Genomic DNA, 17,500 nt, shown 5'->3' with positions numbered 1-17,500 from the left:
AGAGAGAGAGAGAGAGAGAGAGAGAGAGAGAGAGAATCACTATTAGACTCTTGCCTAACCATAAGAACTGGAACTTGAGCTCTTTGCCTAACATTTAATGTATATGCCACACGTCCCTGAAAAAGGTTATTAACCTGTATTCATTTACTTTCAGAGATTTCAAGGTTCCTACGCGATTCACTTCTGGAACAGAGAGACTCGCATCTACCCTGTGGTCAAGGAATCAGGTACAATATATGACCTAGCTTCGAAGAACTTTTGTCCTTTCAGTAGAGAGTTAGCAACCAAGAAATCAAGAATTTACTGAAAAAATGCGAAACCAGCTCATAAATCAAGAAAACTGTGATCATTTAGAGATGTATTGATAATTATCCATGCGTGCACACGTTCAACTATGTACATAAGGATGAGAACATGAGCACTGTGTATGTATACTTATTCTCTACCTGACTTTACTAGGGTCTTCTTTGCCCACTTTACAACATACAGTCGATTCCTAAGTCGGCTCACAGACAGATATTCATGTTGTCTTGCAAGATTTCTCGTCTGAAAAGACTTTTGAGCTGGAAAGCCTACAAAAATGTTCACTATACTCACATTGCCTAAATGATAAGTCTTTAACATTATTGGGATGGATCTGTAAGGGTTAGGGAGACTATATTGAGGTAGACAGATTCTTCTTCCTCTTCTTTGTCTGTACACAGATTATTATTATTATAATTATTACTAGCTAGGCTACAACCCTAGTTGAAAAGCAAGATGCTAAGCCCAAGGACTCCAACAGGGAAAAATAGCCCAGTGAGGAAAGGAAATAAGGAAATAAATAAACTACATGAAAAGTAATGTACAATTAAAATATCATATTTTAAGAACAGTAACATTAAAACATCTTTCATATATAAAAAATAAAAAGAGACATGTCAGCCTGTTCAACAAGAAAACAATTGCTGCAAGTTTGAACTTTTGAAGTTCAGTCGATTCAACTACCCGATTTGGAAGATCATTCCACAACTTGATCACAGCTAGAATAAACCTTCTAGAATACTGTGTAGTAATGAGCCTCGTGATGGAAAAGGCAAGACTATTAAAATTAAATCTATCTGAATCCAATAAAATAGAAATACTTCAAATGTACATTAATCATTACAAAAGAGAAATATTTCAGTCACCGTAACAATACTGTATATCAAAAGTCATTCATAGAGTATGAGAATAAAAAAAAATTAATTAGCAAACAACATCCTGGCTTTACATCTTTTGAGCTTTGGGATGAAAAGTGAAATTTAACAAAAGAATTAGTGCATTTGGCAGAAAATTTAAATTATCAACTAAAGTAACTGGAACACGTGACAAAATATGCCAAATTGATGTGAAAAAATATATAAAATCCCTGATTATCACTAAGATGTAGATCACCTAATTCAAGATCAATCATGGAATGGGCCTCAGAAGATTTAGAAATGTGTACTCAATATGGAAAATAAAATAATGCCATTTCTAATAATGCCATTTCTAATAATGCCATTTCAACTGAAAACCGAAGATTTTTCACGAAGGTTTAACAAACCCCTGCTATTTTGTACGCAAAAGATGATGACGTCCCTTTAAATAGTCACTTATAAACATATAAAAAGAAATATGGACGCTTCACTGCATTCAGACGGCCTATTTCTGAAAGACACTTATCCAATCCCAGAGTATTTTCCTCTTACAAATGTGTTCTACCAACCAACCTTATCAAAATTGGGGGGGGGGGAATACAATTCCCTTCTTTGCATACTCATACCCACCACTGCATTTACAGAAAGCAAAAATAACTCCAACAAGAGAGCGAATATCAGGGACCTCATGATCACATCAGGAACTAGTCACAAACTACCTAGTTATGACACATTAGGGAATCAACTGACCAGAAGGTGAATGATATATCCTTGACATACAGCAGTTCTAGTCACTGCCGTCAAACCGTACTTCCTGACAGATGCCGCTGCTGCAAATTTACCAAGAAAGACAGGATGGATTTGTCATTCGAAACATGATACTGCTCCTGCGTATAGGCCAAGAAAGACAGGATGGATTTGTCATTCGAAACATGATACTGCTCCTGCGTATAGGCCAAGAAAGACAGGATGGATTTGTCATTCGAAACATGATACTGCTCCTGCGTATAGGCCAAGAAAGACAGGATGGATTTGTCATTCGAAACATGATACTGCTCCTGCGTATAGGCCAAGAAAGACAGGATGGATTTGTCAATTCAAGACAGATGCTACTCCTACAAATTATTATTGTCAGTACTATTATTATTATTACCATTATTTGCGAAGCTACAACTATAGCTGACAAAGCACGATGCTATAAGCCCAAGGATTCCAAAAGGAAAAAATAGCCCAGTGACGAAAAGACGTAAGGAAATATATAAAGTACAAGAAACGTAATGAACAATAAAAATTAAATATCTTAAGAACAGTAACCCCATTAAAATATATCTTCCATATATAAACTATAAAAAAAGACTTATGTCAGCCTGTCTAAAATAAAAGCATTCAATGCAAGTTTGAATTTTTGAAGTTTTACCGATTCAACGACCTGATTCTACAACTTGACTACAGACGGAATAAAGCCTCTAGAATACTGTGTAGTATTGAGCCTCACGATGGAGAAGGCCTGACTATTAGAAATAACTGCATACCTAGTATTACGAACAGGATGATACTGTCTGGGAAGATCTGAATGCAAAGGATGGTTATAATTATGATAAATCTTATGCAACATGCATAATGAACTAATTGAACTACAGTGCCAAAGATTAATATCTAGATCAGGAATAAGAAATTTAATAGACCATAAGTTCCTGTCCAACAAATTAAGATGAGATTCAGCAGCTGAAGAACACACAGGAGAACAATACTCGAAACAAGGTAGAATGAAAGAATGAAAACACTTCTTCAGAATAGATTCATCACAAAATCTTAAGACTTTCTCAATGACAGACCGAATGTGTTTCTTAAAAGTAAATTTGTTGTCGAGAAACACATCTAAAATTTTAAATAATATAGAGTTAAAAGAAAAAAAAAACATCAATGCCGAGATCCAGATGTTGAGGAGCCCCTGTCCTTGAACTACTTACAATCATAATTTGAGTTTTGTTAGGATCCTACGTCATGGCCCATAATTTGCACCGTGCCCTAATTTTAGTTAGATCTCTATTAAGGAATTCAGCAAAACCGGATCTATAATCAGGAGATGGAATTGATGCAAAGAGAGTAGCATCACTACATATGCAACGAGCTTGTTTTCTAGGCCAAACCACGTGTAAATACAGAATGAAAAGTAATTTGCAAAGAACACTACCCTGAGAAACATCAGATATCACATTCCTATACTCACCAATGGTGCTCCTCAACAACAACTCCTTCCAAGCCATTAGTTAAAAATTTTGCAAAGAAAAGACCCACCCACTCTTAACCGCTTCAGTTTGAAAACAAAGGCCTCATGATTAACACGGTCAAAGGCAGCACTAAAATAAAAGGCAATCATCGAACTTCATGATCACAATCAAGGGATTTCTGTATAGCATTGGCGATTGTAAGAAGGGCATCACATGCTCCAAGGCATTTACGAAAACCTTATTACAAAATAGGGAACAAATGATTACCTTCAGCATCCCTATTTAGATGCTTTGCCAAAAGACGCTCACAACTTTGGATAATATGGGTGTTATGAAAATTGGGCGGTAATTAGCTGGACTTGAGCTACTGCAAATCCATTTGCAAAATGGAGTAACATTGCTAATTCTCCCACAAGTGGAAAAAAAACATCTAGCTAATTTGCAGAAAATAACAGATAACTTAGGAGCTAAGAAATGACGTCTTTATAGAAAACAAAGGAAAAATGCCATATGTGTCTACATCTCCACAGGCATGAACGTCCATCAAGAGTGTTTTAATTTCACGAGACTGAAAAGCAGAACTAGTTAGTTTAGCCTCAGGAAAACAGGAATGAAGAAGATCAAGTTTCTCATTACTGCGCTTACTGCCAAATACATCACCCAAAAAGTTTAAGTAAAGGAGGAACTGTTACGTCAACACCAAAGACTGCAGATTTAAGGGTAGTCTACCACTTACGCTCCTGGGTTGTACCAGAAAGGATTTCTTTGGTGGTTAAATGGTATTCCTTTTCAGTTCAAGCATAAACTCTCTGACCAAAAGCTCTCAGATGAGTGTAGGTATTCAAAGTCAAATCTGAGACAGGTGCTGCTCCTACATACATGCCAAGAGAGTCAGGAGGGATCTGCCAATGCAAGATACATGCAGCTCCTACAATTAAGCCAAGAGGGGCAGAATGGATCTGTCATTCGAGACAGATGCTGCTCCTGTATATGTGCCAAAAGGGCTAGGCTGGATTCGTCTATTCAAGTCACATGATGTTCATACAAATATGCCTTGAGAGGCAGGATGGATCTGTCATTCGAGACAGATGCTGCTCCTGTATATGTGCCAAAAGGGCTAGGCTGGATCCGTCTATTCAAGACACATGATGTTCATACAAATATGCCTTGAGAGGCAGGATGGATCTGTCATTCGAGACAGATGCTGCTCCTGTATATGTGCCAAAAGGGCTAGGCTGGATCCGTCTATTCAAGACACATGATGTTCATACAAATATGCCTAGAGAGGCAGGATGGATCTGTCATTCGAGACAGATGCAAATATGAGAAGAAGGGCAGGAAAGATTTAAAAATTCGAGACAGAAACCGCTTCCGCAAGTATGCCAAGAGGGGCGGAATGGTTGTCAATTCGAGACATACTGCTCTTACAAATATACCAAGAGGGGCAGGATGGATTTGCAAATTCGATTGTAATTCTAATTACCGTAAGGTTTGTTTTCCAACCTAAAAGCAGTCAACAAAGAAGCTAGAGATATAAGGTTTCCTTGCAAAATGCATGATTAGACATGAAACTACACATAAGTATAGATAATATAAAAAAGGAAACAATTTATCTAGCACGCAAGTTAGATTAAACAAGTTCTATGGAACTGCTTGAAATAATTTTGTATCCTAGCTTTCACAAAAATAAAGATATGTATGATTTGGAATGGACTTACATTGTCTTTTGGGTTTTGTTTAAACGGATATTATTCCTGCAAGAGTTGGGAAAAAAAAATAAAACACGTCATAATAATAATCTGGCGATCTCTGTAGCCACATAGAAATCTAATTCTCCAATACCTCAAGGAGACTTGAATAATACTGTTATATACAGATGATTAATAATCATTTTTCGGTATGTACTGCACCAACCAGCAATGATAGTGATTGTTATATAGGCCTAAGTTTATTTGCTGTAAAATTACTTCATTGCTGAAAGATGAACGGCAATCTTACATTGTCGGCAAGCAGAACCAGATTAAATACTGTGTATCACAGAAAATTCTTTACACGTATATTTCATAAAATATTTATCCTTCTAGATTTATAAACAATTTTCTACGAATGCACAGGCATCAGTCATTGCAGTCATAATAAAAAAAAATGTACAAACATTATTTTTTCTTTAAGATAACAAAGATACGCGTAGTGATGCATTGGTCTTTATTTATTTATCCCTTTATACAAAATAACCATTTTCAACCTACTCCCTTAAACAATACAAACAATAACGGATATTACATCATTGGTATTTAACGCTCCCAATAGCTTCATGCAATAAGAATATTGTTTTCATCAAGATCGGAATAAATCAAAGGTAAATATTGTGACCAGGGATACCGTAGCCAGGAGATATACGTTGCTTCTGCAGAAATGTTTTCCTCACCTCACAAAATACTCCACTGCACCAAAAGATTTCTCCTACTTTCGCAAAGATTCGAAATATAAGTTAGGTGAACTTGGTCTTCCCATTATTCTCTTTCTTTAGTTCTGAACAACATAGACTTGACACACTCGCGACCATGTTTATGAAAATACACACATCGTTTGTATATATGTATGTATGTGTATATATATACACACACACACACATATATATATATATATATATATATATATATATATATATATATATAATATATACATATATATAATATATATTGTGAAGAATTTTCTTCACTCTGCTTTCAATCATATTTCTAACTCTCTTCTACTAATACTATAGCTACCCCTTAAACGTTCTCTCCTACATTCAGTTTTCTTTAACGAAACATAGGGAGGACTATTTTAAACTAAAACGTGTTGACAGTGGCGCACGCCATGCTCGTGACGTCACAGCGTAGATACGCACAACAGAGGGCCTTAGTAGTAACCCCGCCGTATGTTGGTTCTTTCCTTAACTACATGGGTCGAGATTAAATTCCTAAACTTAATTTTGATATAAATTTCTATATACTGAATTAATACATCTCTTATTTCTCAATACCAATTAAGGTTTGTTAATTTTAAGATGTATGCCCATCGCACCAGTCTATTGCTAATTGATCATTAAACTATTAATTTATAGCAAGCCAGAATAGGTAGGATTATTGTATATATAAACTCCCTTAGAGCAACAAGATTTCTCTAAAGTATTTAGTACAAAATCCTGCCTCCTCTGCACTCCTTGCAACAATATATTGCCATGTCCTGAAGTCCCGATATGACACCCCCAATGAATTACCGCGCGCATCATGACCGTCACTTGTTTGGCAAGGTGAAGCCAGGGGATCTCCTCGACCTTAGTGTCGAGCCCATTCGATTAGAAGCCGCCCTGTCCTACTGACCTGCCTGGTCAGTGAACCTGTGCACCTCTGGCTCACCCCCTCTCCCAAAACGTGACTCACCAAGGAGTTCTGTGGCTGCCGGCTGGAGACAGATAAGGAGTGGAACCTGGAAACCTATTGCCACAAACGAGGATTCTTGGGGTGGGCCAGTAAAGAGTGCAAAGTGCAACCAGGTCAACAGCCATCACGGGCATAGGACTAATCTCAAAGGAGTGCAGGTACTACAGCAATGGCCATTTAGTTTTCCCCCATTTTTTCTTAGCTTAGACTAATTTTAACTTTATAGGGAACCTGGCTTTTACACTATTCGGACTGTGTGCGGTGGGATTGTGTGTAAATATTTTTCCGTTATTATTTCTTGCTTGGAGACTAGCACAGTCTCTGGGTCACATGGGCCACGTGTCCGACCCCATTTTGATTATTAATTATTGTAGACCACATGTCTAAACCATTTTTCATTATTTGAATTGCATTTCTTTTGATACCATTTTTTGTGCTGTTAAGATGTCAGTTTTCTTTTAATGTAAATTTGTGAATAAATCAATATTGGGTTAATTAAACCTCTTTCGTATTTTTGCTCCCTCATTTATTTTAATGTGTGAATTGATTAGTTGATCACGGGACAAAATACCCAATATTTAGAGTAAACCTAAGTAAGTCTATAGGTGGTAACAGCGAGGAACTTTGCATTAATATATTTGCTTCGAAGGTAAAGATCCTTATCTTTAAACTTTTAAACTACTTTACATCACTGCTCCCATTTTGGATTTTGTCTAATTACATTAACGTAAAATACCTGTCCAGCATCTCATTGGGGTAGCTGGGACGGAGTCGGAACAGAGCCTGAGAGTGAGATGACTATAGATCTGACAAAGCTAGAGTAGGCCATAAATTACTTATAGTCTACGTGTGGATTTCTCCAGCCTCTGAACAGTAAATTTCCCCCTTTTGTATTTAAGAGTGATGGTTAGTGAATTGTGACAGTAAAGTATTAGCAGGGCGTTTGTGCCCCGAGAGTAAGTGCTCATTATCCTCCCCTGTTGAACTTTATGTAACTGTCATAAGGAGACTTTCCTGGACTAAGTTCCCACTCAGAACATCAAAAAATTCTCCATATGAGTGGTCCTTCGAACCGGATCCTTTACCTTTGACTTGTGAAGCATTAACGTGATTAATCAGCTTGATTAAGCATATAGTAACTCGCTATATCACTTACCCACACGCACACAGCCAGTTTGCCGAATGTGTAATGCCCAGACTTTAATTGGGAAGAGAAATTTGTAATCATGATCTTTTTGTATCGACCACGTGTTTAAGGAAAGAGCTACGTAACCAGGTTAATTTGTTGCTTGAATGTTCTTTACAGAAAGACTAGAATTTGTCGTAGGAACTTCGCTTTGTCTCGGATCCGTTCACCCACGTGTTGTGGCGGAATCCACTTATACCAGAAAGTTCTAAGCTACTTGAACTAGGGTTTTTGTTGTTCAGACGCCCGTGTTTACTGCTCAACTAGAGCGCCGGTGTACTCGTTCTGTCAACTAATTTTGCTAATTTAGCATGTAATTTGTAACATTTTGTACCTTGGTCTACCTTCCTTTGTGTCGTTTACCTTCCCTAACCAACCTTAACCTTTCTAACTAACGTCCCCGTATACCTAGCACATGTCCTTGTCCTAAAGAGCGAGTCGGCGCAACATAATTTTAAGTGTTCTTACAAGTAACGTTGAAACTTAATTTCACCAAGTCCGTTTCATTCCACGTGTTTGTTCCGAGATGGCGGATCTTGTTTACAGTCCAAACTACCGTAAGTAAATTACTGCGCGTAGTTCATTTAATTTCCTTTAGCGAGGAGATATTGTTTTTGTCCTTTAGTGAGGATATTTTTGTTTTACCTCCGCGTGAGGGAAATCTCATATTTGTTTAGCCTCCACGAGAGTGCACTTTAAAAGCTAAGTCGTTGCCTCGTGCGCCTATCTACATTTTGAGTAGTTCAGTGGCTGCCCCAGTGCGTCCGTAATTGTGAAATTGTCACAACAGTGTCAGCCTCGACCTGTTATTTTAACTTTTAACTTAATACTTTGCATTCATAAGCCCATGTGTTTTCTAATGTTTTACTTTCAAGTAACTTAATTCAATAATTTATCGCCAGGTGCGTATATTAATCATTTTAGCAAAGTCTTTAACGTCACGTGACCTGGGCATCGTCTGCTTTGTTGGACCCGGTCACTTTGAATTTTAAAGTAATTTCATGATTTATATGTTTTTCATCATTTAACCATTTTCCTCCCATCATGAGTAAATTTAAATATTCAATTGTCACGCTAGTAAATATGTAAAGTTTCATTGTTACATTCCTTTTGAAAATTCAGTTATCCCTTGTTTTGTTTTACGAATCCGTTCATCAAACGTGGTCATTCCAAGATGGCGTACTTCATGTTTAACGTAAACAACCCTCCACTGCCTAAGGCGGAAACGCTCAGCCCCGAGGAGATTAACGCTAGGCTTAAAGAACAGGAGTTGACGTTCACCTTTGTTTGTGAGGACGCAGACCTAGCACTTCATGCTCTGGCTTCTGTGGATTTTCCCAGCATGGGTCCAGAAGCCGTGAGTCATTTTAAAACACTTATTGGTAAAGTAAGAGACGAGCTTTGCAATTACAGTACAAGAATTTTTGGAGACGTCATTACGACCATACCATTGTTGAATTAAATTATCCCTTGCTTGCTGCCTGCTCAAGTAAAATTGAGATTGCTTTTAATAGCCTCATGGCTCATCCCAATTTAACTATCAAAGCTAATCAGTCTAATTCTTTTTCAAAGGCGACACCTTCAGTGACACGTCACGTTGTAAATGTTATTAACGAACCCCTAGTTGATCCTTTTAATGTCTTGGCAGTAAAGCACAATGTAATTAATTTTGTATCAACTTCCCAACCTGTTCAATCGCCACATTCCAGTTCTATGTTGCCAACACGGCATACGATTAGTGAGTTTGTGTCAGTCCCACGTGCTCCGTCCTCACCTCCAAACCTTAAGCCGCCAGCGTTTGATCACCCTCAAGCCCCTTTGTCTTTGCCGCCGGTGACAGTTCGTCCCGGAGAAGAAACCATTCATCGTCTTAACATGGACCCCCCTCGTGGTAGCTCAAATACCACACAACTTAACCGTGTGCGTGATAGCCAGCAGAGGCTTGTACCGGTAGAGTCATTCATTAAATCTGTACCATCCCACGGACCAGTGCTCACGTTGCCTGACTGTCCAGTTCTTAAGCCCGTAACATCCGCTCCAACCCGTGTTGACGCTAGAACATCCCCGTCAGGATTTGAAACCCGCTCTCAGAACGAGCCGCGTGATCGAAACCTAAAGACCCCAGCAGTCATAAAGGGTCCCTTTGCGCTGACGGCGGATTTAGCGGTCACACATGTAAGCCTAGCACCGGAGCTAAGAGCCTGTTTACAAATCCCCTTGCTTAAGGATAAGGGTACCTCGAACACCATTCATTGTTTTCATTCAGTTATATATGGCGCAACTTTAAGCCTTTATTATTTTTACCAAGTCATTCAGCAGCATTTTTTCAGCCAATCCCTTGCTTTAACTTCAAAGCGTGAATTTAATTTTTGCCTTGATAACTTGTCATGTTACTACACTCCTACTGACATCCTTCAGCTCGTGCTGAATATAAGTTTTGTTTCTATGTTCACCTTGCAAACGTTTTTCTTAAAACTGACATCCAAGACCCAAGCTGTCAGAAATACGATGTCCCCATAGACCTAGTTCGTCTCGATTTGTCATTCAGGCTAGTGTCAAAAACTTTTCACCTTGTAATGCTGAGAAGGAATTAACTTTTCTCCTTATGTCAGGCAATGAATTCAAAGTTTCCATTACGGCAGTAATTTTATATGTAATAACATTTTATGTAAAACGTTGGGTGTCAGACTTGGATTGGGATTCACCCCCATAATTTTTAATTTGTCATTGGCCGGAATTGTTGCTGAACTCGACCGATATTGGCTCACGTTTTGTTTGCTCTATCCGTACCCCTAGGGTGGGAAGCATTGAGTGTTTTTAATCATCTAATTACCGTTGCATCGTACGTTTAAAGTTAACACCAATCATTTACATGTCTTAACGCTTCCGTGAAGCATTGCCTGCTGGTTAAATTTTCCCCTAATTCACATTCAAGCCTAACTTTAATTCAATTTATTTCAATTAACGCTGACAGCGTTTTGTTAACTTAAAACGGACGTTGATGTGAAGAACAACTTCACTCTTCATTTAGCCAGTAACCTTATCTCGCTCATACTAACAAGTAGTTGAATCACATTTGCCGGAACTAACCCCTCTCCCTTTTTTCTCCCCTTTATCCCCAGGGTGTGAAGAATTTTCTTCACTCTGCTTTCAATCATATTTTTAACTCTCTTCTACTAATACTATAGCTACCCCTTAAACGTTCTCTCCTACATTCAGTTTTCTTTAACGAAACATAGGGAGGACTATTTTAAACTAAAACTTGTTGACAGTGGCGCACGCCATGCTCGTGACGTTACAGCGTAGATACGCACAACAGAGGGCCTTAGTAGTAACCCCGCAGTATGTTGGTTCTTTCCTTAACTACATGGGTCGAGATTAAACTCCTAAACTTAATTTTGATATAAATTTCTATATACTGAATTAATATATCTTTTATTTCTCAATACCAATTAAGGTTTGTTAATTTTAAGATGTATGCCCATCGCACCAGTCCATTGCTAATTGATCATTAAACTATTAATTTTAGCAAGCCAGAATAGGTAGGATTATTGTATATATAAACTCCCTTAGAGCAACAAGATTTCTCTAAAGTATTTAGTACAAAATCCTGCCTCCTCTGCACTCCTTGCAACAATATATTGCCCTGTCCTGAAGTCCCGATATGGCACCCCCAATGAATTACCGCGCGCATCATGACCGTCACTTGTTTGGCAAGGTGAAGCCAGGTGATCTCCTCGACCTTAGTGTCGAGCCCATTCGATTAGAAGCCGCCCTGGCCTACTGACCTGTCTGGTCAGTGAACCTGTGCACCTCTGGCTCACCCCCCTCTCCCAAAACGTGACTCACCAAGGAGTTCTGTGGCTGCCGGCTGGAGACAGTGAAGGAGTGGAACCTGGAAACCTATTGCCACAAACGAGGATTCTTGGGGTGGGCCAGTAAAGAGTGCAAAGTGCAACCAGGTCAACAGCCATCATGGGCATAGGACTGATCATCAAAGGAGTGCAGGTACTACTACAAATGGCCATAGTTATTCCCCCATTTTTTAGCTTAGACTAATTTTAACTTGATAGGGACCCTGGCTAATTACAACATTCGGACTGCATGCGGTGGGATTGTGTGTAAATATTTTTTCGATATCAATTCTTGTTTTGAGACTAGCTCAGTCTCTGGGTCACATGGGCCACGTATCCGACCCCATTTTTTTATTATTGCAGACCACGTGTCTAATCAATCATTTTTATTATTTTGAATTCCTTTTAATTTGCATTCCTTTTATGATATTTTTGTGTTGTTAAGATGTCCGTTTTCTTTTGATGTAAATTTGTAAAATAAATCAATATTTCGTATTTTTGCTCCCTCATTTTTTTTAATGTGTGAATTGAATAGTTGATCACGGGACAAAATACCCAATATTTAAAGAGTAAACCTAAGTAAGTCTATAGGTGGTAACAGCGAGGAACTTTGCATCAATATATTTGCTTCGAAGGTAAAGATCCTTATCTTTAAACTTTTAAACTACTTTACATCACTGCTCCCACTTTGGATTTTGTCTAATTACATTAACGTAAAATACCTGTCCAGCATCTCATTGGGGTAGCTGGGACGGAGTCGGAACAGAGCCTGAGAGTGAGATGACAATAGACCTGACAAAGCTAGAGTAGGCCATAAATTACTTATATTCTACGTGTGGAGTTCTCCGGCCTCTGGCCAGTAAAATTTCCCCCCTTTTGTATTTAAGAGTGATGGTTAGTGAATTGCAACAGTAAAGTATTAGCAGGGTGTTTGTGCCCCGAGAGTAAGTGCTCATTATCCTCCCGTGTTGAACTTTATGTAACTGTCATAAGGAGACTTTCCCGGACTAAGTTCCCACTCAGAACATAAAAAAATTCTCCACATATATGTATGTATGTATATATATATATATATATATATATATATAATGTGTGTATGTGTATATGTGTGTTTGTGTGGGCGTGCACATGCATGTGTACACACATATATCCTGTTCGGTGAGGTTAAGATAGATAATCAATGATTTATGTATACTGTATATTATATATAATATATATATATATATATATATATATATTATATATATATATATATATGTGTGTGTGTGTGTGTGTTTGTGTGCATACGTGCATGTGTACACATATATATCCTGTTCAGTGAGGTTAAGGTAGATAATCAATTATTTATGTGTGTGTATATATATATATATATATATATATATATATATATATATATATATATATATATACATATATATATATGTGTGTGTATCTATGTATATATGTGTATGTATATGTGTGCGTGTGTTTGTGTGCGCGCGTGCACGTGCATGTATACACACATATATCATGTTCGGTGAGGTTGATAGATAATCAATGATTTATGTGTGTGTATATATATATATATATATATATATATATATATATATATATATATATATATAAAAGTGTGCTACTTTTATAAGCACACATTGAGTATGTGTTGTTTAAGATGTGTAAAGCTGGATAATGAAGTACATCTTATTAGCTTTAAAAAGTATTTATTTGTTAAAAACAACAGAGTTAAACATCTCCATCACGGGAGGGAGCTGGTTTGGTCAGATGACCAATTCTGGTGAAGTATAGATATGAACTGACTAAATTATCGATATCACAGATATCGTATGCTTAGTTGATATAGCAATTTTGTCACAATCTCGGAAGACACCTGCATCCGGTGACGTCACAAACTTTCACACGCTGATGCATTGGTGTTGACGTTTAAGAAAAATGTTACATTGTTGAGGCTGCATTGTACATCCTGTTTATGATTTGAGTGACTACAGCAAGTCCCACGGCTAGCATCTTCATCCAAAATGACATATTACGTCATGTGTTTTAAACATGTAATAATAATTATTACATATATATATATATATATATATATATATATATATATATATATGTGTGTGTGTGTGTGTTTGCACACACGTGCATTTGTGTACACATATATATCCTGTTCGGTAAGGTTAAGATAGATAATCAATGATTGTACGGAGTTGAAATTTTGTCTAAAAGATATCAACCAACATCTCAATGGTACGGGTTTCAATAGCATGAGGTCCTGAACAAGTACCAACTTATCCCACAAGCAATATTGTGAAATAAGTTATGACGGTCATCATTTTGAGTTCAAAGCGATTGACAAATGGTCGACGAAGATGGAAAATATAACAAGTAAAAATTATCTCTGTATCAAAAATTCCGTAAAGGTCTTTGGTCTTGTGGGGGTACACTTACTTAAGAGTTTTGAAAAGATGACCAGATAATTAGGGTAGGAGATGTTTAAAGCTACCTAATATTATGATTTGTCCTGGGAGAGTTAAGCCAATACATTATCTGTATACTAAAAGCACCTGGTTTAAAGGTTAAAAGGCCAGTCATGAATGGCAGAGGCAAGGGAGAGTAACAATGCCCTAGAGAATAACCAAATATGTAAATGATCAGAGCTTAAGCCCCATTTCCACCCAAGCTAGGACCAGGGAAGGCCAAGCAATGGCTGCTGATGAGTCAGCAGGTTGACTTCGGGTCCCCCAAACCCACCATCCTTAGCTTACAAGGATGGTGAGGCGGCAAACACTACAAGAAACTATCAAGCTTGAACGGGAATCGAACCCCATTTAGGCAGATCGCCAAGTTTTATAGGAAATAATTACAATTTGCAAGAAAAGTAACACTCATAAAGCAAAGAATGTAACCATGGCTGATGATCCGTTGGATATGCAAGTATCATCATCTTTGCAAACATGGAACTGATAATGTTAACTATACACAGTGCATACAACTTAATACCTTTTCCCCTTGACTGTTGTGGCTCGAGGAGTTGGCCTTCCTTATCTTTAATATCATTTTGCAATGATTTTATCACCGCAAGCTTCCTAGCGGTGACCTACCTCTCTCATTTGGTTATCATATACTTACTTAACTTCTTAAATCAAGTGAGAAGCAAAAGATTTTTCATAAAATGGGTCTAATCTCTCCCAGCTTTGTTTGATATTGCATATAATTTGACAGAAAGTTCACATGTATTAATAGCATTATATATATATATATATATATATATATATATATATATATATATATATAGATATATATAGAAATATACAATATATATGCATATTTATATACTTATATACATGAGGAGATGAGAGGATAATCATCGACACTTCAACCTGTTCAATATAATGACTGATGGGAGGATAACCATCAACACTTTAACCTATTCAACATAAAGATTGATGAGAGGATATCCATCAACACTTTAACCTATTCAATATGAAGAATGATGGGAGGATAACCATCAACACTTTAACCTATTCAATATAAAGATTGATGGGAGGATAACCATCAACACTTTAACCTATCAATATAAAGATTGATGGGAAGATAACTATCAACACTTTAAGCTAAGCCATATAATAACTGATGGGAGGATAATCATCAACACTTCAACCTGTCCAATATAATGATTGATGGGAAGATAACCATCAGCACCCTAACCTATTAAATATAATGATTAATGAGAGGATAATCATCAACACTTCAACCTGTTCAATATAATGACTGATGGGAGGATAACCATCAACACTTTAACCTATTCAATATAAAGATTAATGGAAAGATAACCATCAACACTTTAAGCCATTCAATATAAAAATTGATGGGAGGATAATTATCAACTCTTCAACCTGTTCAATATAATACTTGATGGGAGGATAACCATCAACTCTTTAACCTATTCAATATTAAGATTGATGGGAGGATATCCATCAACATTTTAAGCTATTCAATATAAAAATTGATGGAAGGCTAACCATCAACACTTCAACTTATTCCATATAATAATTCATGGAAAGATAATCATCAACACTTTAACCTATTGGATGTAAAGATTAATGAGAAGATAACCATCAACACTTTGAGCCATTCATTGTAAAAATTGATGGGAGGATAACCATCAACATTTCAACCTATTCCACATAATGATTGGTGGGAGAATATTCATCAACACTTTCACCTATTCAATACAAAGATTGATGGGAGGATAACCATCAACACTTTAACCTATTCAATATGAAGAATGATGGGAGGATAACCATCAACATTTCAACCTATTCCATACAATGATTGATGGGAGGATATTCATCAACACTTTCACCTATTCAATACAAAGATTGATGGGAGGATAACCATCAACATTTCAACCTATTCAATATAAAGATTGATGGGAGGATAACCATCAACATTTCAACCTATTCAATATAAAGATTGATGGGAGGATAACCATAAACACTTTAACCTATTTCATATAATGTATGATTGATGGGAGGATAATCATCAACACTTCAACCTGTTCAAAATAATGATTGATGGGAAAATAACCATCAACACTTTAACCTATTCGATATAATGATTAATGGAAGGATAACCATCAACACTTTAACCTATTCCTTATAATGATGATTGGAGGATAATCATCAACACTTCAACATGTTCTATATAATGACTGATGGGAAGATAACCATCAACACTTTAACCTATTCTATAATGATTGATTGGAGCGATAATCATGAACCCTTTTCCCTGTTCCATATAATGACTGATGGGAGGATAATCAACACTTCAACCTGTTTCATATAATGATTGGTGGGAGGATAACCATCAACACTTCCACCTATTCCACATAATGATTGATTGGAAGATAACCCTCAGCACTTGAACTTGTCCCATAAAATCTTTGATGGGATGATAATCATCAACACTAACCTACACCATATAATGACTGATATAAGGATAATTATATTTTCATATAAAACACAGGAATAGTTTACAAACATTTTATTATCATGTAGATCCTTTTTTGACGATGTAGAGATACTGAAAGACAATCGGGAAGTGGTCGTTGATTTAAAATGGGAAGAGATGAATGACTGAAATCCAAGTTTTGTCCAAGACAAAAATTCTTTTGAAACGACGTTTGTAACGAAGTGTGTCTAGAGTTAGACGGAGATAAGTGACCTAGTTAAGTAATTTCAACTACGATTTACAACACACATGAACCAAAGACAAGAACATGAAAGGGAAAACTACAAAATACTAAGGCTATTACCGTAGTGCACAGAAAACAAATGACAGAGAATTATTCCATAGCAGTCCACCACAAATAGAGGAGATTGAAGACATAAACGTGAAATCAGAATGCCAACGGGAAATCGATATAAAAATAATGCTGAAACTTTGTGAATAACTGATAATAAAATCAAATTTGGGAGATTTCGGATTGAAATAGAAGACTGGCAAAATGAGGGATAAATAAACAAGACTATTGTTGAGATATCTAGATGAAATTCCCAACATTAACAGAGTAGCGTTGCATGAAGGAAGAACCACGAATTTCTGTCGGTATTTTATTAGAGAGCAAATGAAGTTCGTTAAGAGAAAT

General features: G+C 36.9%; 3 protein-coding genes across 3 annotated transcripts in view; 2 read left to right on the top strand and 1 right to left on the bottom strand.

Moving 5' to 3' along the window:
* The window catches only part of LOC137622081 (lactosylceramide 4-alpha-galactosyltransferase-like), a 10,317-nt gene extending 8,857 nt beyond the window's left edge, over positions 1-1,460 (top strand). Inside the window, exon 7 of the mRNA XM_068352553.1 lies at positions 155-1,460. Within this exon, the coding sequence (XP_068208654.1) occupies positions 155-307 (153 nt within the window). The 3' untranslated portion in view covers positions 308-1,460. The remainder of the gene's footprint in view (positions 1-154) is intronic.
* The window catches only part of LOC137621652 (ankyrin repeat and BTB/POZ domain-containing protein 2), a 622,846-nt gene that overhangs the window by 323,636 nt on the left and 281,710 nt on the right, over positions 1-17,500 (top strand). The gene's annotated exons all lie outside the window — the stretch shown is intronic.
* The window catches only part of LOC137622080 (cuticle protein 19-like), a 4,811-nt gene continuing 4,192 nt past the window's right edge, over positions 16,882-17,500 (bottom strand). Inside the window, exon 4 of the mRNA XM_068352552.1 lies at positions 16,882-17,500. This exon is cut by the window's right edge and continues 589 nt beyond it. The gene's annotated coding sequence lies outside the window, so the exon portion shown is untranslated.

This window comes from Palaemon carinicauda, chromosome 28, assembly GCF_036898095.1.
Source record: "Palaemon carinicauda isolate YSFRI2023 chromosome 28, ASM3689809v2, whole genome shotgun sequence".
Classification (NCBI taxonomy): domain Eukaryota; kingdom Metazoa; phylum Arthropoda; class Malacostraca; order Decapoda; family Palaemonidae; genus Palaemon; species Palaemon carinicauda.
This window is presented reverse-complemented; position numbering and strand designations above follow the sequence as displayed.